The following is a 23,111-nucleotide window of genomic DNA, read 5'->3' on the forward strand; positions in this document are numbered from 1 at the left end:
GAAATTAATTCTCCCTATATTTCATTTCTATCACATCTGACAGCTTTGTAGTTTGTGTCTATGTGTGCAATATTTGTGGCCAAGTATTTTAAAACAAAAATTCTTTTTACAAGGCCAGAGTGGATATTTTTCCTATACTTAATCTCCCGCTTTTTTCAGCAATTTTGTCAGTGAAGTAACATTAATAAAGTCTACATTGAAACAAATATCAGAACTTCATTAAATTAACCTAATTAAAACAAGGTTATTTCATCTTCTCAGCTGTACTTTCTTTAAAAGTCTATGTTCCTCCAAGACACATCCAAAAAGACCAGACCATAAAGCCATCAGATTCTACAGAGAATTATACAGATCTTTGATAATTCATTGTATCAGTACATTAAAGTGCATCCTGTTAGAAAAAGAGTGTTTCTGTGATAAGCGCTTATTTTATATTTAACAGTTATCAAATAATTCAGTGGTCAAAAAACCACCAGGATGAGATGGACCTCAAGAAGTTACCTTGTGATTCACACTCAGAGAAGTTACCTTCTGATTCATACTAAGAGAATCATTCTCTGCCACACCAACAAACTTTTATCTAACTGCATCTTGGGAACCTCCAGTGACAGAGATTACACAGTTTTCCCTCGTCTCTTTATTGCACTGCTTTGCCATTTCTGCTGTTAGGCAGCTTCTCTGCATGTCCCGTCTATATCTCTCTTCATTCACCTGGAGCTGCTGCTGTTTTTCTTACGCACGACAGACATGAAGGATTATTTCCATCTGCTCTGCAATAGTCTCCTAGGTATCTGTGACCTCACCTTGGCCATATTTTATGTAAAACAGTTCTGATTCATCCAGCCTTGCACCATTACCCACGATTTCTAGAGCACTGTCTGCTTGTGCTTCTATCTGGATTTTCTCCACTGTGACCTCATCTTTCTTGAAATTAATGTCTAAATCTGAACAGAGTAATTTTATGAAAGCCTTGGCCACCCTGGGTAGAGGATTGCATTAAAGAGTTTTTAAGTTCTTTTTCACACATCCCCCAATGAGGCTGTGAGAGAAGGTCCTGAAGTCAGCTAGGGGTCTGCTGGAGACTAAAATCTCATCTATTAAGCTGCTACATGTTTGAAGCTGCTAAGTTTTCAACTTACTCTTCTCCTTTCTTCACCAAAAGCTATTTGGCACATTACTACCAAGATGAGAAAAAATATTTTACATTTGTAAGACATATATCAGTTTTGCAGTATTTCTATTTATACCCCAGCAAATACATTCCAGTTGTGCCTAACAACTGTCCGGGGTTTTTCATTCTGCTGGAGTAAACTCTACTGAATTTTCTGTTCTGCCAGTGATGCCATAGCAACACATGGCCATTCCTCATGCTCTTTGCTTTGCCAGGCTGGTAAAGGGGATGTTGAGGCTGCTATGGTAAGAGTGTTTTCATCTGGAGAACAAAAGCAATCTGCACCCTCAGAAAGCTGTCATCGTCTCTCCTGCAGACTGCTGAGCCATGCCAGCTCACATCTTTTCACTGTGATGCTGGATGAAAGCAGTGACTCCAGCAACATGAGCTGCTATTTTGAGTTGGATGCTCAAATTGCTGAAAAAGATTTTTCTGGCAGAACATCTTTGCAATATTTCCACTACAAAAATCGGCTTTCATCCTCAAACTCTGGTGTCTCTTTTTTGAGGACTGAATGTTTTACAGGCAACACACACGCGTGGTCAAGACAGAATACAGTTGTGAAGGCTGGCAAGAACAGTTCTGCTTTAAACAGAGCTGGGAAATTGCTCCCCTTTGTCCATTAACTTGTCCAAGTATCTCCTATGTCACCTGTTGGACAACTCTGAGCTCAAACTACCGGAGGATGCCTTAACAGATAGCATCTATTTTAACAAAACAACACATAACTATCGATGTCCGTGAATATTCATTGCAGATATTTAACTGATCTTTGAACAGGTATCAGTATGTAAATAAACCAGACAGACAATTCTGGATCACACAGGTGACTGTGGTGTTCAGTGGATATAAATAACAAGGAACTCTTACCTCCTGGAGAAGCTGTTTTGGTAAATTCAAGTCTAAGCATGAAGCAAGAGAAACATAAATTTTAGGCCTTTCCTGTCAAACATGCTGTCTCGTCCCACTGGTTTGAAAAAGAGCAGTTGTTTCCCTTAGAACAGCATGAAAGCCTTGGGGAAAATTAAAATGGTGAGAGATTCAGTATGTAAAATATACAGTGAAGAAGAGTAGAGAATCTCAGTCTGGGCATGAAGAATCACTCTTGTCTCGAGCTGGCAGGAATTTTATTCCTCATTTACACGACATTGAATTTGGGGGTTCGATCAGTGTGCCTGCTAGGTGAGCCATCTACTGGCTGTTCAATGCAGTGTCCAAGAGCTGACCACCTCCATCAGCTCCAAGTGTTAATAAGTTGGAAATCTAATGCAGGAGGATGTGTGCCTATGTGAAGCAAAATGTTGTCAATTAGTCTGTTGCTGAGAAATATAATTCGAAGAATTTTTGGAAAAAGAAATGCCAAGTTTCTAGTTAAACTTGTTGAGTATCTCTGGCAAAATTGAGTAAGAAACTTTCTCTGGAGAGACTATAAAAATAACTGTTCAAGCCAAGTAAACAATGTATTCAATATGACAACTTTTGTCATTGTGTCGACTCTGATTTTCACTGATTATGATGAATGCATGAGCGAGAAGCTAAAATAACACTAAATGCTTTTAAGCATGGGGGGGGATTCCAGGAGAGGATCTGAACTGGTAATATGAATTAAACCCGTGAAGTTCAAGGACATTAAACCTCCAAGGCTTCTTCTGAAGGTGGCTGCTAGAGCATTCTCAATCTGCTTTCTTAATTAATTTAATATCCAGCATGAAGAAACCTGGAACAGCCTAAGACTCACATCACCATGAAGCTACGAAAGCACTGAGGGCCACATATGGAATTGTTCTCCCATGCTTCACAAAGTTGCTGCTGACCTCCTGTGCTTAAGTCCTGCATGTTGGCAGTGCTTCTAGCTGCATCTTTATTTGAGGTGTATCTGTATGAACTCCCTGACTGTCTGCAGCTGGAAAAGGAGAGTCTCCTCTCATACGGAAAGTCTTCCCATCTATATCTATATCTATATCTATATCTATATCTATATCTATATCTATATCTATATCTATATCTATATCTATATCTATATCTATCTATATCTATATCTATATCTATATCATCTATATCTATATCATCTATATCTATATCTATATCTATCTATGTATATATGTGCGTATATATGTATGAGAAACACCTCTACAGTGTTAGAAAGGACTAATTCTGCCTTTCCAACCCGTAGGAGACCCAGGCAGAGCCCTGATGCATATTCTTTAGGTGGCTATAACACAGCATGCCATTGTGTAGTGCTGCTCTTATTCCTGGCCTCACATTACTGAAGGTTATCCCGCAGGGAAGGGAGGCAATCCTCGAAGTGAACTGCAGTAATGGAGCCTGGAACATGACCTCTACAGGTAAGTAGACTAGCAGAATTTGTTTTTGTTGTGTTGCAACAGGGGCTGAAGCACAGAAGGATAATTCCCATAATTCCCATAATCAGAAGGATAATTCTGACTGCTGTAGATCGGTTTGGAAGCAGCAAATATGGGAAAAATTTTCTCTCTTATGTAAACATGCTTTTTTTCTCTAAAGCCTTGGACCTGTCTTAAGAGGGTGAGCTCATGTGCAGCTGAGTAGACTTTAGTTATCTTCCTATGGATCAGTCTGACAAGTTGCCACAGATGCTTCAGATAACTTAGAAAACCTGTAACCATTACTACACCCTGCCTTGTGTGCCTCCATGGTCCACTGGAGCCCTTATAGCTGGATACAAGTCAAAGCAGCTTCCAGGCTACTTTAATATATTTTGGGACCGAGCCAGGAGAGGCAAAGCCCAAGGCATATCTCGGGCTCTGTGCTGAGGCCCTTGCTGCCACATGGATATATTTCTTCTGCTATGCAAACTACATGGTGTGCATGCAGTAGCTCCTGGTCATACTTTGCATGGTGCTTTTCTGCCCTAAGTAAAACAGACATAGTCAGCCCTGCCTTGTTTTCTAGGTAGGCTTTCCCCCTGACCTTTGGAGATTTTTCTCTTGTATTAGGGATTTAAAACCTGTCATCTCCAGCATTGCTTATTAGAAGCCACAGAGGGACACAACTGTGTCTGTGAACAGTCCCATGCTCCCTGTGTGATGTCACTCACTTCCATCTGGTCAGGTGGGGTGTATACTGAGGTGGCTGACTCCTGACCTGTGAGAGATAGACACCACTGTCCCTAGACTAGGAGGGGCTGAGACACTTGGGCTGTCTGAACAATCCCGTTTCAAAAGTGCAGCCTGGCAGCTGAGGATGAACAAGGCTGCTTCCTCCCTGAGGTGAAGCATCAGGCACAGCTGTGCAGGTGAAACCCCCCTGAAGTCTGCAGTGAAGTTCTCAGCAATGCTGGCGGCATCTGGATTTGAGCCATGAGACACAAAGAGAGCATTCTGTATGGCAGTTGACAGAGCTAATAAAAGATAGATAAAAGTAGTGGGTGTTCAATGCACTCAAAGGAAGTAGTCTTATAATTTCCCTACAAAAAATAATACCACTATAAGCACCAGAGACCTGCTCTAACATAAACCTGTACTTAGCAGTTTGATCAGAAACCTGAAAAGTATCTTGAAAATAGCCAAATCTGAGCTCAGAGACCGAAATATAACACTCTATATATTCCAAGTAATGGGATAATCACTAGTATATGAACAATTAAGTAACAGCTCAGTTACAGAATATATGAGAAGGGCTGTTGCCTTTGCTGTACTGAAGGGTTTATCTGTAGTCTGTTGCTTGCATTGAAATGACATGTTACAGAAAGATGAAGGGAGCCTGTCAAAGCCCATTTGAAAAGTCACTTCTCCCAAACAGGCTGTCTGCTTTCATCCCTCTTTGCATTATCAGCTGAACTGCTGGCACCAGGTATTCAAGGAATTTCAGAGGAAAGGAGGAGAGCACAGTATTTCCTTGTCACTCTGATAGATTTCACAGGGCATTTGGACTATACAGCTGACCTCCTGTCACGTAAATTGACATCTTGGGAAAGCAACAGGCTTTAAAAACACTAGTCAGCTTACTCTATGACGGGGATATTCAGTGATGACTAGTGCCTCTTTTACACATGAATCACTCACTTTCATCCTTTAAATGTGTTCAAAGAACTGGAGGTCGGGATACTTCTGCTACAGACTACCCGGGTTTGCAATTAGAGTGCCCACCTCCACTCTTGTTTGTTCCCATATACCTGCATCCCAGGGAACAGGTTTTCTCTGCTAGAGACTGAGCTACTCCCCAGGCTGCTGTACATCTCAGAGACAATTAATCATGTTTGCAAAGGCTATTGTATATGTGGTCTGTGGTTAGTGGGCACGGCCTTAGATGAGATCCTGGGCTTTACCAAAGGGGCAGGTTTGGCACTGGTGATGGGAGACAAGACAAAGAGAAACACCAGCTGCTGTGCCAAGTGATGTGGGCACCCTTCCTTCAGAGGACTGGCACACAGCCAGCAGCCTAGCATAGTCTTTGAAGTATCAAGCTGCTGACAGTGCTGTTCAAGATCAGAAAATAGGCATCTTATTTAAACCATCTTTGGTGCTTGGGAAAGGGAATAGTATCAAGCTCAGGTTTTGGGAATGCAGGCCCACCAAAGACCACCACACTCCCTGTAGAGTGGCCAGACAACCAAAGCCCCGCTGCTCTTTCTAGATGAAGTCTCTGAGCTTCCTCTGTGAGGCACAGTCCAGAGCCCAGTTTGTTAAATTTAAAACATTATCCCTCCAGTCACATGCTCCAAATCCACAGACTCTAAATGGAAATGGAAAGCATTTCTGGAAAGCACAGCACAGTGCTGCGTTTTCTACCATGTGTTTAAAAGGCAGTGGCATGCTGCTGTGAAAAGCCATTACATATGATTTGTATATCCTTTCATAAAATCCTTCCACGTATTTTGGGATTGAAATTATACAAATAAGATGGAAAAATATGTTCTTATCTATTATCTTCCTTATTTTTAATGACTTCTTACCATTGTGCTACATGCTGTTTCTCAGTAGTACAATACAATGTGTTGGACACATATAAACTTTGGGATTCTGCACTTCAATGACATCCTGAATGAACTCAAAGGACCCTCAAAACTGACTTTCAATTTATCCCAGGCAGGCATGCACTGTCCTCAGTCATAATAGTTTTTTTCTCTTCCACTGCCTCTTCCCAAGACGTAGCATGCAAACCACTCCTAACTCTGTCAAAATCTGCCCATTTTTATTTTCAAGTCAGAAATGTGTGCCCTAGAAAAGACCACTTCCATCTTCCATGACAGCTCAAAGCTTTCAAACTGCATCCGTCTTTCTGCCACTTTGTCCAAGGAAGTGACACTTTAGAGAGGGCAAAATGGTTTTTTGCTACTTGGAAATTGGAGCTAATTTTCCCCAGTCTTTTCCTCATACATTTATCTTTTGGGGAGAGGTTAATTATGGACAACTTGTGGGAACATTTTTCTAGGTAATTATTAGCATGCATGCAAAGATTTATAGTGCAATATCTCCCCTTAGAGTGGTCAGGTGCAAATAATATTTCAAGGCTCCCAGTACGAATGAGGTGTTTGTATGACTGACTTGCTTCAAGAACTTGTTCTCCTATGTGTAGAGGGAACAATATTAATTTCTCTTTGCTTTTTTGGAGGAGTACTGCATAGCAAAAGGCTTCTTTCTTTTTCATTTACTATACAGGATCAGGTTTCCTGATGATTTCAAAGAAAGTACCCAACATTGCAGGACCAAGCCAACCACCCTGTACCTGCTCAGGCCCTGTACCCTGTGCAGTGCAAATATTCAAACCAGAGACTTCCCCACATATCACTGACATTACAAGGAGGAAGCAAAAGGTGTAACTCTGTTTGAGTCTTTGATAAGAGGATTAATTTAAAACCGTACACTTTGCTCATTTAATTTTTTTTTTTTTTTTGGAAGGAAACATAAACCAACACTGTAATTGTACTTTGGCCTGTGGGAATAATATCCCAGAAATAACGTCTCTACTGAAAGTCTAGTAGCTTAAGATCTCTGTGGGGCTGCTTCTTTCACTGCAAGACCTATAATTAGCCATCCATTATGGCATTGAGCAGTGATCCTGAGGAAGCCCATATTTTCCCCCAAGCACCCTACACAGACATGCCAGAGAGCAGGTAGGGAATGCTCTGGAGTTCAGTCTCCTTCTCAAGGCAGGCAGCTCAGGGAGACCCTCCCTGGTGGCCCTTTGCCAGCTCTTCAGCAGGGACACCCTGTGGGCACCCCAGGGCTCTGGTCCTGTGTCTCACACTGTGAACACTGGGATTGCTACAGTCTGTCCTAAAGCCAAGGTGGTGTGATCTGAGCTGCTCTCCCACCTTCTTTTTGCTTTGGGGTGAGCAAAGATAGCAGCTTTCTGGTTAGGAAGGATGAGAAGCCACTCGGCCAAGCACTCCTTTCCTCAGCCTTTGGACCAAACCTGGTTTCTCTGGCGATGGAGATGGCTCAGTGGTGCTGCTACAGGTCTAGCAGTCTGTGCCTCCAGGCAGCAAATGCTTTCCTGACGTGACTGGAGGGCATCAGGGCATACTTCCACGATATTTTACTGGCCACATTGAGGACTGAGTTCAGACTGGATGAAATGGTACATATAAAGAAGACCTGGTTGATGGTGTTTCCCTGTGGCTTTGAGAAAGATTTTTGCTCTCAAAATAAATAAGCAATTTTTCAGGTAAAATACTATAAAAGGATGTAAACTGTTTCACTTAATAAATCCTAGTTTTGAATTGCTTTGTGTTTTCCAAATCCATTTCCCAGTATTACCGCCTAAGACTCTTTCTGAATCGGAACTGAATTTATAAGTTGTTTAAGTTACTTAAAAACAGTGTTAGCAGGGTTTGAGTGCATGGATGTGAGGAAATGACAGGCTGAAAAACTCCTTTCTATGAGCAATCTTTATTAACCTTAATGCAAAGCCCTCTGCAAAAGTGTCCTGGAGAACTCTGGTGGTGGACACAGGGCTGAGGAGACCATTCCTCATCTCGACACATTTAAGGCACTGAGACTAATATACAGATAGTCCCCAGATGTGCCAGACTTCACCCCTCACAGAGCTTCCTCTGCTTCTATCTTAAGCTTATATTTAGAAAAGATATTGAATTCCTAGTGTGAAAGCTCCACACTGATTTCTGATGGAGATTGTTGAGATGGGCTCTCCAAGGCTCAGCAGCACCAGGAACAGTTTTGTGGCAGCTCTTGTGTTATTACCTTCTAGCACTGTGTGTAAGGTAAAGCAAACAACGTTTTTCACAAGCACTTCATTACTACGGATTAATGCCATCACACACTCAACTTTGCTTTTCATGGATTCAGTGTAATGGGCACAAAGATGGTTTCTCTAAAATACCAGAAATCCGGGATCAAGAGCACGAAGGAATGCAAGAGGGGTGGATCTCTGCTAGGTTTGATTACTCCTCACAAGCAATACTGTAAACTGATCCTCACCAGCCTACTACCACTGTGAGAAACAAATCCATGATCTGCCTCAGATGCAGATACATTTTAACTTCACTTTGTCATGCGTCTTTAATAAAGAAATGGCTCCAGAGAGAAGTGAGATACGACTTAAAGAAGAGGTCCAGTTTTTCTGAAATTCCAGATAATCTTCTTTCCCATTATAACCCTAAGTCAAAGGTTTGAACAAAGTGTTGGTGTAAATCTCTAAACACTGCAATAGGTCAGGCTTGAAGAAAAGCAGTTTATGTTACCAGATAGGTGCCATTTCTTTATCTAGCAATTTTATATGTTGAAGTATACCTCATATTACTCATTCAGTAATGTCAAGGCCTAATCATCTTCCAGGCATCTTTGAAAACATGAGGGTAGTTTTCAGAAGGCATAGGAAATTTATAATAAATACAGTGATCTTTCCTTTTGGACATTCAAAGTGACTGGTTCTCACACTCAAGAAACCCCTAATTTGATCTATTGTAGGCAATTTTTCACGTTCTGTTCTGTGATTTTCATAGAAGTTTGTTAGGCATTAATAAGCAGTTCATATTTCTGATAATAAATTACCTAAATAATTTTGAAACCCTACTAGGGTGTTGCAAAGTATTGACATTCAAGGTAGGAATCCACTATATGCAGCAGTTGTATTTACCTGGATAGCTGGGAACACCCATGAAAGCAAGGAAGAAGGAATGAATTATATTCTTGGGGAAAAGGAAGTTGTCTAAAGACCAGGCAGTGGATCAAGAGCTTTCTGCATCTGTTAACTAAGTAATTCTTCTCGTTGCTAGCCTCAACAAAGGCTCAACACAGCTACCCATGTAGGGGGGTGGTGGCACCTGAGATGTCCTGTGTACTCTGCCTGACCCCAGTGTGCCACTTCAAAAGGCAGTGAGGACCCTCATGGTCCTGTATCAGACCTGCCAAGCTCACACGGACATCTTACCCAGCACAGCTTAAATGGCAGTAGCCACATATAGGCAGGCAAATGAATACAGCTCTTCAGAGGATCTTTTACTCATATAAAATCACAGGCAGAAAAAAACCCAACACTAAAAGATCTCATCTTTGAGACCACATAAAAGAAAGATGCAGAGTGATTTTCTGGTTTCAGGTTATGATGGTAGTCAGGGAAAGAAAACAGATACAAACTTCCAGTGGCTGGTGCCCACACAATTATTTATTTCTACATGAACTGAGGCTGAAAATACTGTTTTTCTGACTTCACACTCCTGCAGGTCACCAGGAAAAAGAATCTGTCATGCAAAAAAGTGCCATACAGAGTCAAACCAGCTGTGTTTTTACCTATAAACTGAATGTATATGTGTAGGGGCTATATGGTGTAATAAGTAAAAGCCATCAAAGGCACTGTTCCTCTGACTTTAAAGCAGGCCTGCATTTTGAGAGCAGGATCAAAAATCTGGGGCCTCACATGGTAGATCTGTTGGATCAAAGGGGACAAGCTGAAGAAGTAAAGAAAAATCCCCAAACACCTCATTTTCCTGAACAAACAGAGCCTGTTAAGTGTGACTACAGTGACTGTAGCTTCCCAGAGCTCTCCAACTCCTCCTGAGAAATCCTTATCAAAACTTTTTCATTATGATAGCTGTGATTAGCATACAAGTAGCATGAGGCAGAAAGAAGCTAAGGTGCAGAAATGTTGTTGCACAGACAACCTCAGCTGTATACTGACCAACGCTGCATTTGGGGTTCTCTGATTGAAATCTTCATGGAGTTCCATATTCAATCACTTTGTTTTGAACAAAAACTACAGCTTGTTCACACTGTTTCTCACTCCTTTCCTAATTGTTAGAAATTAATACCCTTGACACACTCTTAAACCACACTGTTTGGCAACTATTTTACAGTGTAGGCAAACATTTGAGCTTAGTGCTAAATATGCGGGTGCTGTACATACACAAATAAAGACTGTCTCTTTCTCAGAGATCTTACAGTCTGAAAGATAAGAGATGAAAGAGTGCTTGGAAAGAAGAGCAACCAGGGGAACTGTGGGAGTGGTTCACCTCAGTTAAAATGTAAAAACCTGGATATCATTCAAAGAACGTACAGATTTTGGTCCGTGAAATCTGCATTTTTTTATGTATAACAGTTTTGTAATAAAAAAAACCCAAACTGAAGCTATTAACATTTTCTCGTGCCTGTTTTTGCTAGGACTGAGATAGCATGTTGCTGCTAATTTTTCTGACACCCCCAAGCCATCCTAATAGATGCCATCCTCTGCACAAAGCCCAACTGTCTCATTCAAACCACTGTCCCTACTCAGGCTTTGACCTTGAGAGGGGTTAGATTGGGAGACCAGATGTCTCTTGTATATGATGGATAAATTTACATTTAAATACAAGAAATTTTTGGCCTTTTTTGCTTGCATATAATTAGGAAATTTATGAGTCACAAAGCAAACAGAAATAAATGTGATGCAATCAGCATGTGCAGTTCCATGATTCAATTTTGCAAACATTTCTTCAAATGAAACCTATATATCTTCAGACATCAAGCATGGCTTAAACACAAGGACCCCCAGACAAAAGGGCTCTGATCTGCTCTTTCCTTGGGAAGGAATAGCTGGGGTGTAGGCTGCTGGAGCACAGCAGCAGGGTGCTCAGCACTGCCCTGAACCCTTGCTCATAGTTGCCTCCAGGTTTCTAGACATGCAGTTTTTTGTTACTAGAGGTGGAGGGACTTGTCATGAGGTAGCACTTTTCATGGTACAGCGATGGTGTGGTAGATATCCATGGGTTGTAACTTCTTCATATGTCACCTTTCATGAGACACTTGCATCCACAATAAAAGGACAAAGATTAATTCTTCTTTCATTCTTAATGTGGTTTAGTACACATCAGATGGTGCTTCTCTTGGTGTTTGGGATGACACCAGGATAGCTTGTTCCTCAAACAATGTTTGAGATCAAACTTAAATGCAGATCACAGAGATGACAGAGATGATTTTGCTTTCGCAGTGTCAGAAGAGTTCAGATAGTAATAGGAATGATGTAGCTGCAGCTTTTTTTTTTTTTGTTTTAATCTAACAAAGTGCTAGCAAGATGCCACATGCATATGAAACAGGCAATCCCTGGCATAAGGATGTGGTGTGTCTCTTGTAAAGGCAAAGGTTGACATTGCCTTGTGAATCCAAGTGACACACTTGGAGCCATCCACATTTTGATTTCAAGCCAGTGAAACCAGATTTTCTTTTTCTAGAGTTGTTGATAGGCTGGTGGAGAGGGAGGCAGCTAATGCCAAGGTAGAACTATGAAAGTTTCTTGTCATGTCTTCAAGTGATGCATTCCAGAGCTCTTCATTTAATCATCCAGAGATAAATAAGCTACCACTTATTAAAAACTAATTATGTTGTAAGCAGAACAGCTAAAAGATAATCTGTGTTACAGAATTCCTAGTGGCAAAACATCCAGGATTTTTTACATGTAAAATCATGAAACTGCTTTTGAAGTTTTAACACACTCGTGCATTTGCTTGAAAATTACTATGCAAGCAGTAAACACTCCTGTTTGGGTCTGATTCTTCAAGGTGCAATACAGGTACCTCTTCATTGAACTTCGTGGGCTCATTCTCACAAGTCTGACTTGATAGCTGTTAATCTTTTTGAACTATGTGTTTGACAATCAACACAACAGAAAAAAAAAATCTGTGTTTTTAGTATCGGTAAGTCTCCTCACCAAAAAACTACATTCCCAGCTAGAATACTGAAGAGGCTTAACAGACACTTTGAAGGGAAAAAACTCCAAGACAATGCCTTTTTCTTTAGCTTCTCTAATTGCTGCAGATGTTGTGCAGTTGCACCTACGAAAAGTTAAATATTACGTCTCTGTAACATTTTTGATCTTCATTAATTATAGCTCAGAAAACCTTACAAAAAGCAGCCTGCCTCTTTAATACAAATAAGATTAATTGCATGGGTGTTCAGAAAATGAGCCACCAGTAGTTAAACAAAAAATGTTTGTCTTTAAGCAGCCCTTGAATGATTTTTTTTTTAACTGTTACAGGAAGTGAAGAGGCTGCCAAATTACCATGCCCGTGAGCCCCATTCTCATTATCAGCCTAAACGAATGCACACACCCCACCACTTTCATCCTCTTCCAGGTCCAAGAAAAAGAAAAAGGAGGCAAAAAAACCCAACCAACCTTCCACACAAAGAGGTGTCTCTGAAGTCTGGAATGCACCCTGGCTGTTTGAAGACAAGATTTATACCTGACACCCTCCTTTAAGCTCATTGTTGAGACTCGCCTGCGTTCAAATCAACCGCAGACTGGCTGCTGCAGGTACTTCATCTTACAACAACCACATCATCTAAGATAAATGCACCAGGAATTGCTATCACTTTGAGGTGAAAAAAAAAACGGGTGAAGGGGGGATGGAAATCAAACCTCTGATGCAGGTAGTGGGTGGAGGAAAAGACAGACGGGCATGCAGGAGTGTGTAAGGGTGTGAGCAGGGAAGAAGCCAGCGACAGCCGCCAGCCTGCGGCGTGGGGCGCAAGGATGAAATGGGTCTGGCTGCCTGTGTGGGCACCTGTGTTTTGGCCCAGCCCCTCCTTGCCTTTGGCAGCCAGGCTGTGGGACCAGGAGTTGGGCAGGATCCTTAAGCCACCCCAGTGCAGGGAAGTGGTGACCACTCGGGTGCTTGTGAAGGACTGAAAGGAGCTTTTCCACTTGGTGGGAGACAATAAGGACTGTGCCATCAATTCATGGCATTCCCATGTTTTCTGAGACAAGCCTGATTTCTTCATTTTAAGATCCTGTCCCTACTTTCCCTACTTTCATTCAGCTTCTTAAATTTATCTGGAGGAAAACCTTTGGTAGAAAGGACTTAATTTTAAACTGAATCTGTCTGGTGGGAGGCAAAACCATAGGGCTTTTGCTTTTCACTGAGATAGGTGAAGCAAACAATAGGAGAGGCAGAAGAGAGTGCTCAGGACAGAGTCAAGGTGGAGAGAAACACAGCTGAATGTCCTAGAGCTCAGGCTGCTGAAACTCTAGCATTAGCAGGAGTTGGGCTAATTATTGAAGGCTTTGAAGTGATGCAGTCAGAAAATGTCTGTCATAATGAGAGAATAAAACCTGGCAAATGGCAGAGATACTTATTGCCTATATCATACTATTGCTCAAAGGCTCAATAAAAGTTGGAGTGTAAGGATGCAATTTGTGGTATAGAACCAGCTAAGGAGTATTTTCCAGGGTGAAGAATTACCATGGCATTTGGAATAATGCCCCATTAATCCAGGGCATCCAAAAATGGTTCTGAGGAGATATTCTGAAATTAAACTGATAGACAAAAAAAGGCAGAAAAAATGACAGCATAGGTAGTTAATGTAAAACTTTAAAGTTAGAAAAACCTGCCCTTTTGAAGCATTTCATAATGCCTATCTGGGATCCAGAGACAGAAAGCCATATGAGATATGCAAAAATACTAAGGTCCCTAAGGACTGTTCTAGCATCACAGGTTTGACCTGCTGCTGGGCAGGACCCATCAGCATGTTCTGGATTTAACCCAACAGAAAGATCTTTATTTGGTTTTCTGGTTCTCATTTCTCAAGCAGTTAAGACTCAGGGCTTTACAGGGCTTCTTCCAAAACTTCTGGGCTGACAGGGATGTTTGAGATCTGGGAAAAAGGAGCTGGTTTAATCCATTTCAGTTATAGAGCACTTTCTATATTTAGGATTTTAAATTATGTTTCATTAAGAATGCAAATTATGAGCATTTCTAGGACTCCAGGTACTTGCATGTCCCAGCTAGCACATAAGGCTCATGCCATTACAAATCTGAATAAGGCAGGCTAAGTTTGCAGCAGAATTAAAATAGGGCAAAAGGGAGGGTGGGAAGAGAGCTAAAACAACACATTCAACATTTGCCGACTTGGGTGGGAGGAAAAACATCTACACTAGCACTGAACTGACACAACTGCATGTGAAGCTGCAGCATCAATATCAGCTTGGCCACAGGTATCCTGTTCCATTTTTTGCAATTGAAAAACTTACAATTTTTAATTTTTTTTTAGATTTTTTTTTTTTTTCTGTGGGCGGTTTTGTAGTTTGTTTTTTTTTCTCTTGGGGGATTTGGGGGATGATGCCTTCTACCTGCAGCAAAAGATTCTCAGAGAAATCAGTTTCATCAACCCATGACCAACGTATTGAAAAATGGAGCATGGCTCCGTTGCAGCAATCCCAGGAAATGTTGTGGACACTTAGCCTGGAGCCTCCATAATTTGTGACACGAAGCTTCTGAGGAAATAACATTCAGTATTTCATTCTGACATTTCAGCTCTTGACAGCACTACAGAATGCTGCTTGAACCTAAAGTCAAATGCAATAAACTGTGCACAGATTTGCCAAAAAAAACAAAACCAAAAACATGAGCAAGGCCAATTCAGACTGCCATCACAGGAGTGGGAAATAGAAATACCTGGCTCTAAGCAGCTGCTTCACTGCTGCCTGACTATTAAAAATAACAGAATCTTCAAGAAGCAGTTACAGGTACTATCAGGGCCTTCTGGCCTAAACAGAGAATCACAAAACCATTTAGGTTGAAAAAGAGCTTTAAGATCATCGAGTCCAACTATTAACCCAGCACTGCCAAGTCCACAACCACGTAGAATCATTGTATTCTTCCTTTCCCAAAAAGATCTTCAGCATCTCCCAAAACACATAGCAACAAACAGTGATAAAAGACCATCAGAAGATGGAAATATGAATATGGATGACAAATTTGTACATTAACGGAGATTGTTCACATAATTATTTGTGATTAACTACTTGGCCAGGGTATAAATGTATTTTATATTTGTAGACAATGTGCATCTTTTGCTGGTGTTGAACTGCTCTTTGAGCAGTAGCATGCTAAAAAGGAACTTCTGTATACTGGTAATGACTGGGACTTTTAAAATTTCTTCTGAGCCAACTAAAAATGTGAATACTTATTTTTATGTTACATGTACATATATATGCAGGGCTACATGGTAGATCCATAGACACATTTTAAGCTCAAGGTAGTTTTTCTGCAGCCTATGAAATTTTGTTTGTACTTTCTCCCTCCTTTGTGTTTCTGATCTAATAATTTTACTGTTCTGAAAATGGAACTTCAAAGTTTGTTGCTCTTTATGTTATTCAAGAATGAGAGCACCAGCAAATGAATTAGACAGCAAATGCCGTGGATTCACCAGCAATTCCTTCTCCACCCCTAGAGAGATGCAATCTTTCTCCCGTCCTCCAAGCATTTACTGGTTTTGTCCCCATTCGGTCCTTTGCCTCTTATTAATTCAATTTCTCCCTCACTGCGTATACTTCGTGGAGCCAAAGACTCCTTTTTACGCTGTGTGACTCCTCTGGCTGCCATTCCCCACTCCACTCCAGCTGGAGCAGCACCTCAGTGGAAAGCAGCAGGTATCCCTTCCCCCTGCCAGCACTCTGTGCTATTCCCACAGCCACTGGTCATGTCCCTGCTGCTTTTCATACACTTGGGAGCCCAAATAGGATTTGAGCATCCTTTCCTACAACCCTCATGTTTGTTGCAACCCTGACCCACTGTTCTCCCTGCTCCCTTTATGCACCTGTTCTCCACAGCCATTCACCTCCCCCATAGAAAGAAGATGGCTGGACAGAAATCCCAGGTAACTCACTCTTGCCTACTTCGGGTCTATTGCTACCAGGGAAATTTGGCACCATGTGTCATCAGCCTCTGCCTGCAAAGGTGTGGTCAATGTCAAGACCATCTTGCAGATTGAAATACAGCAGCATGTTTATGACTTGAGAGGGCTGTGAGAAGACCCCCTCCCTGCCTCCTGGCACAATGTTTCTCTCCAAGAGTTGAGGACAGCCTGCCTGGTTCAGAGTCCTTTGGAGTCCCTCAGGCCCTGCTCTGGGACAGCTCTTAGAAGATGCACAGAATATTCTTAGTTAGAAGGGACCCACAAGGATCATTGAGGCCAGCTCTTCAGCAAATGGCCCATACAGGGATTGAACCTACAACCTCAGTGATATTAGCACCATGCTCTAACCAGCTGAACTGATCTCAGGGTCAAGATGGCTTAGTCTGACTAAATGTGTTGCTCTGCGTAAGTAGTGGAAAAGTTATATTTGTAGTGGTAGCAATGTATTCTATAGCAAAACTCTGTAAGAGAAAATTATTTCTTTCCATGACTATTTACTTGAAATAAATAAAGGGTTATAGAAACATAATTTCTAGAAGATAAAACTATCAAGTGCACAACAGCAGCTGAGGAACTACATTTCTTTTACAGCTTGTCTAAAGTGTCACCTTGCAGGGACCTGAGGGCATGTTAAAGTGAAGAGCTTTAAAACAGAGAACAACGAAAGCTAATTCTTCTCCAAAAAAGGCAAACAGGAAACTTGTTTAAAGGACAAAGCTTTCGGTGCATAGCAAGTGCTTGTGTTCACATGTGTGCTCAGGTTGCTTTCAGAGTCTGTTTTATTGGCTCTCTTGGCTCCGGCTCCAAAAGACATCTACAAAAACTCATGTATGCATATAAGTGCCAAATGTGTACACAGCATCTCAGGCACTTCAACAGCAAGCGACAGTTAATTCAAACCATGCATTACAAGAGAGCTCATCCTTTCATGATAAATGATGGTATTGATAGATGAGTTATTTTTACACTGAACTTAATTATGTCAAATCTCAGCCCACAAGTGTGCAGCAGAAAGGGTAGCATTTTTCTTTGTTAGTAATAAGCTATGTTTGTTGTTTTTCTTCTGCACTATTCACATGTAATTAAAAGTGACCCAAACCCACATAAATTATATGCCAATTAAAACCCTTTCATCTTTGTTGTCATGTCATGACATACTGGATATACAAATCTTTAAAAAACAAAAGAAAAACCAAAAAAAACCACCGTAAGATCGCCCTGTCTCTTAGCACCTCATAGTGACATAAATTTAAAGCCTTGAGGAAACAATGACTGAGTTTGCCTGGCTGCATGGAATCAGTTCCGCACATTTTTCTTGCCCAGACTGTTGCATATATAAAGCTTCTCACTCAAATCCCTGATGTCCTGTTTATTTCTCTTGTAGGAAGAAGTCAAAGCTGTATACAGAGATACAAAATGGTTCTCCCTAATTTATTTGCCCAAAAAAGCAAACTTCTCCAAAAGGGAGTAACTTCAGTCTTTAAAACATAAAGATCAAATTGTGCTGCTCCTGTTCCCAAAGCAGCATCAGCAGCTGAAGTCAGCGTGCCTGCTAACAGAAAGGTGTATTAGCTCAGTCAGCAGTTTCTCAACCAAAACCAATTAGTTTACAATACAAATGTCAGTGTTCAGAAAACGCTATAGTTACTGTAGAACATTTAAACTTCAAAGCCACTCAAAAGCTTGGAAATACAAACCTAAGATGACCACATTGATACCACCTATTACCCCTTCACTGAAATTTGCCCTGCAACATCTTTCTCCTAAATCTCTGCTGTGTTCTCTGCTTGCACTCTGAATAATTATTGTTCAACAGATTAAAATGTATTGCTGTAACTTTAGTAAGGGCTAAAGGCTTGATTACAGGCTATGGTTAGCACATTTCAGAGGAGTATATGGTTTCCACAGATCAATTTATTGGTGCAGGTGTATGACACACTTTGAGTAAAATGGGACAACATCAAATACTCCCTCTGTTTAATTTGGAACAGGGACCTGAATTTCCAACACCTGCATCTCAAGAGAGTGCCAAAGACATAGGGTTATTGGATATTCGCTACTTTGTGGTTTTGGTTTTTTAAAACTGTGTGCATTTACCCAAATTTTAAGTGGATTCCAAAGCAAATGGGCTTTGTGTGGCCATGAAGCAATTTCCCACACTTCCACAGCTTAATTGTGCACCCCCAGCCCTTTTCCCCTGCAGACCCCAGAGGTTTCATGGTGCATTACAGCATGTGACAAGGGTGACTTGTGAGCCAATGACAAATGCACATGGCAGCAAGGTCTTTGCAAAGACCTTGTAGACCAGTAGGAAAAGTTTCAGCTGGAGCTGTCTATTGGTCACAAGACACTGATCCATCAGAAATCATTCTTCATGCAAACTAGTTCTCCTGAAGCTATTTGCCTCTTAGCCATCTTTGACTTTAACTAGCCTGGACTAATGTCTAGTATTTTTCCCAGGAAAGTTTCCTACTTCACTGGGAGTCAGGCCAGATTCACAAAAAGAACAGTGCCATAATGAACTCAGTGATCCACAGCAGGACCCAGAAGGTGGCTGCTTCCTTGCTACACCCGGAGTTAGGGAAGAGACATCTCAAAACAGAAATCTTCAAAATGCCTTGGCCGTGACCCTGGCAGGGCTTAGAAACCTGACAAGGCTTTGCCATACAGTCCTCCAGACTTCCTCCAAATTCCAGCCTATAGAACCCTTCCTACCACTGCTTCATACCTTTGCACTTAATACCCCCATCATCTACAGGGCAACACAAGGCCAAACACCTCCACTTGCCAGGATCCTCTGCTTGAACACAGTGTTGGAAATCTTCCCTCTTAAGTGGCTGGGTGGGCTCCAGAGAGAGGGAGCTGGTAAGAGCCCGTGGCCAGGCAGAGTGGCTACACAGGCTCTCTTAGGTTTGTCCAGCTCCCTCCTTTTGCAGCTTTTCTGCTTTGCATGAGACAGTTTTTGTCTCTTTTTCACTCAGACACATGACTCCCAAACCTAGTGACTGGGGCACCACCTGGGCCAGGGTTTGGAAACTGGGCTCTGGTTCTTACTCTGAGCTAAATTTAGATATCTTATTACCCAGAGCCTAGATCTCCACACACTTTGGCAAGTGTGTATGGACACCCTAGCCACCACGTGGCAGTATTATTTTTCTTTTGCTCTCCAAATTTTCACTTATGCCTAGGAAGACGTGACAGTTAAAAACCAAAAGGGATAGAAAGACAAACACCTCTTTTGGAACGCACAAAAGCAGGGGCTGGGGACACTGTTGTGAGTAAAACAGCTAAAGTCTCCACAGGTTGAGGAACAGGTTGAGTCCAGATTGCCCACCTGAGCTCCCTGAGCTCAGTGTGACCATTCTCAGCAGGAGAATTTGACATGTGGCATGTGGATCTGCTCATCCAGCACAGGCCAAGCCAGGTAAAGCATGTCCAGAAGCACACGTTCAGGCATGCAAGGAACTCACTGGATACAAACGTGGGTGTTGAGGTATGTAGGTACCTCTGCAGTGAAGAGGAGGCAAGCAAAATTTCTTAGTATCTAAGTTTCAGACTTAGCATATGAAATGACTTGTCTGCTAGGCATCCAGGTTCCTCCTTGGGATTAAGTCCTTGAAGATGATCTAACAGCAAGTACCTGCTGCTCACCTCAGAGTGCTGCTGAATCAAAGACTCAGAGAGTGCCTGTTATTCTGTGCACTTCTCACACACCCAGTCCTAATTGCTCTTCTGTGATTAAGAAAAGGTGTTTCATCTATATATACAAAAAAAGCATGAAAACTCCAGATGAAAAATATTGCAAAGTTAAGCAGAATTGTTTATGAGTTTGCATCTGTTCTGCAAAAGTGGACATGTCTATGAAGCTAAGCAAAGGTCTGTATGCATCTCTTGGTAAAGTAATCCATCTAGAAGTAGTAATTGTAGGGAAAATAACACAAAGAGCAGCTTCTGTATGTATTTCTGGGAAACTCGAGCTGTTAGTACTGTCTTTGCACTTGGCTTTGCAAGGGGAAAAGCAGGTATCTTTCACTCATTTTGATTAAACACATATAGTTTCAGCAGCTTGTGCAGCAATTGCACTTTTTCCTGCAGTTTTAGTCCATCTCTGATATAGGCACAGGCAACAGCAGATAAAAGTACATCAACAATTTGTTAAAATAAATAGCAAAAACACCCACGACATCAGGACTGAGGGAGCATCTCAAGTCTTCCCTCTCAAATCTTTATGCCAAACTGTTTTAAAAGGCACGAACAGAAACTTCTGAAGAAGCAAAAACAAATCACACTTTCCTCTCATTTTCCTTCCGTGTTTTAGAATTCCAGAAGAAAAGGCATGCATGCTGAGAATTTTTTTTACTTTAGCTGCTAAACGCATGTATCATTCCACTGCTTTTGTCTTATTTCTGTCACATATATTTTAAGAAATAATTGTATGATGCTTCTTATGAGCATCTCTAAAATTCTCCAGGGAGGCTTGCGTAATTAGGAAGATCTTACTGAATTAATAAGCCAGACACTTTGGTAAAGGCATTAAAATAATGCCAAGGCTGTGCTGTGGATGCTGAGCTCCACTCGAGTGTTTTGTTGAAAGCAAGCACTCTCTCCCAAAGCAGCCAGGGGCTCTACCAGCCGTAAGCCCATCACTTCGCAGTCACAGACTTGCAGTGATGCCATACAAAGCCTTTTGAGCCGCTACAAACCACAACAAGTTCAAAACCTGACTCATGTCTAGAACTTCGACTCTCTCTGTTGCTGGCTTAGTCACTGCCAGCAGCCCTGCATGCATCTGCTAATCCTGCGGTATCCTCAGCACCCTTCCCTCCTGTGGGAAAGCCCTGGTTAGTCAGACTCGCAGCAAGGCAGGGTATTGTTAGATTTCTCTTACCATTGTGCTGCTTTGTTCTTCTTGCATTCTCATCTTAATGACGGTGCGAGCTGTTGGCCTTCCACACTTTCTTTGTGCCTATGTAAATTCAGTGTTTGATGCAGAGGAGGCGGAGACGATTTCTAAGTTAAGGGGCAGGTGTGAGTGAAAGGAGCAACCCAACAGCCAAACTATTTGAAAAAGAAACCTTTAATGTCTCATCAGCTCAGCACTAAAAAAAAAAAAAAAAGCCTTCATAACTTGCCTTGAAAACTGGAAAAACAGGGTGTCTAGCTATAATTTAAGACATTAATAACAAGAAAATACTGCAGTTCCCTGACACATTTTGACTTTTGCACAGTGAAATGCTATCTTAAAACTAGGTCTGATTATTAAAATGTGAAACACTGTCAGTGACAAAGAAATTGTAGAAGAAATTACAGACAGGTTTAGCCCAGGCTAAATTTTAGGACACACCTGAAAAAACGGTTCTTTCCCTTTCTTAAATGGACATTCTGACAAGGATATTTGCAATGTAACAACTTTACAGGACTGACCATGGTCTTCAGAAGTATTCAGTGGCTACCATGAGCACCCCTGAAACTGCAGCCTTGGGATGCGACAGCCCAGTTAACAAAATAAGTTTCAGCAAAAAGTAATATTTTACCTGCAAGCAATGAGTATACACTTTTTCAGTCTGGAAGTCTCCTTTCCAGCACAGAAAACACAGCAAAGCAAGAACAAACACATCCTGTCATATGGGAACAGAGGACAGTACAAGCCATCTAAATCTCCACAATTTATTTTTATTTCCCTGGTCTAGAAAAGGCTTTCAGGCCTGGAGTTTAAGCTTAAGAACACAAGGAGCTTACTTGCCTTTTGTGAGACAATGTGACTATTTGAAGTTGTGTGTGTGCTCATAAGCTCCACCATTGTAAGTTACGTTTTTCAGAAAACAGGCATATAAACTTTCCTCACCACAAGCATCTTTACAGTCATCATGGAAATCTCAACAAGAAACCAAAAGTCAAATTTCTTGTTGGATTTATTCCTTCTGCTGAAATAATAATTTTTTCCATGCCTGACTCATCTAGAAAATTTTTATGAAGTTAGTAGCAAATGCAAGCATCCTGCTCTTTGCACCTTCAAAGTTATCACATAAAGATAACAGTGTTTTCTTTTAATTTTTTTTTCATTACTGAATATTATGCTTACAACAATCCTGCTTTGCTACAGATGGTTTCCTGTTGTTTCTGCCAAATGTGAAATAGCTATAAAACTTGAAAAGGTTCTGATGCTGTCACTGCATGAAAAATTACATCTACAAGGGAAAATTAAATATGAGCCTTAGACTTTAATTTCTTTAATCTTACTTAGTAAGTGAACTTTTTTACTCCCACCTCCAACTCAAAGCTTCCGATAACATGACCTGAAGGGAAAAACACAGCTATGTGTTTTAGTCAGGTATAAAGTCTTCATTAACAAAAACAAAAAAAAAAGAGGAAGGGGAAGTAGATAATTCTCATGTCCAGACCAACCAAACAGCCACCAACTCCAGCTGACAAGAGAGTGCCTTTGGCTCAGTTTCATAAAATACGTAAAGCCACTGCTGTTAGAAGACAGTGAAGTTCCTGTTTTCAGTGCTATAATAAGGAAATCTGTCACCTTAGCAGACAAATTACTAGAAAATGACTTGTGTAATCCCAAGGGGACAGAGCCTTTGCTCCTTGCATGGGCAAACCTCAGTGAACTCAGTTACAGCTTTACTTGAACACAAAAAGAGTATTAAGAAGCACTTTAAAGAAAAATTGCATTTTATACATATGATGAAGAAAACTCCTGATTCTCTGATGCTCTCTATAGGCACAGATTCAGTGTTAAATAGGAGAAGGGCTAAGAAAAAGGTATTTTACCAGCAAAGTAACTTACTAAGGCACATAACTTATGAGCATCAATGAACAATTGA

General features: G+C 41.2%; 1 protein-coding gene across 1 annotated transcript in view; it reads right to left on the bottom strand.

Annotated features, from left to right (window-relative positions):
- The window catches only part of EDAR (ectodysplasin A receptor), a 62,482-nt gene extending 41,243 nt beyond the window's left edge, over window positions 1–21,239 (bottom strand). Inside the window, exon 1 of the mRNA XM_014885079.2 lies at window positions 21,167–21,239. Within this exon, the coding sequence (XP_014740565.1) occupies window positions 21,167–21,199 (33 nt within the window). The 5' untranslated portion in view covers window positions 21,200–21,239. The remainder of the gene's footprint in view (window positions 1–21,166) is intronic.
- Window positions 21,240–23,111: the final 1,872 nt, after the last annotated feature.

Source organism: Sturnus vulgaris, chromosome 2 (assembly GCF_052056855.1).
Source record: "Sturnus vulgaris isolate bStuVul1 chromosome 2, bStuVul1.hap1, whole genome shotgun sequence".
In the NCBI taxonomy this organism is placed as follows: domain Eukaryota; kingdom Metazoa; phylum Chordata; class Aves; order Passeriformes; family Sturnidae; genus Sturnus; species Sturnus vulgaris.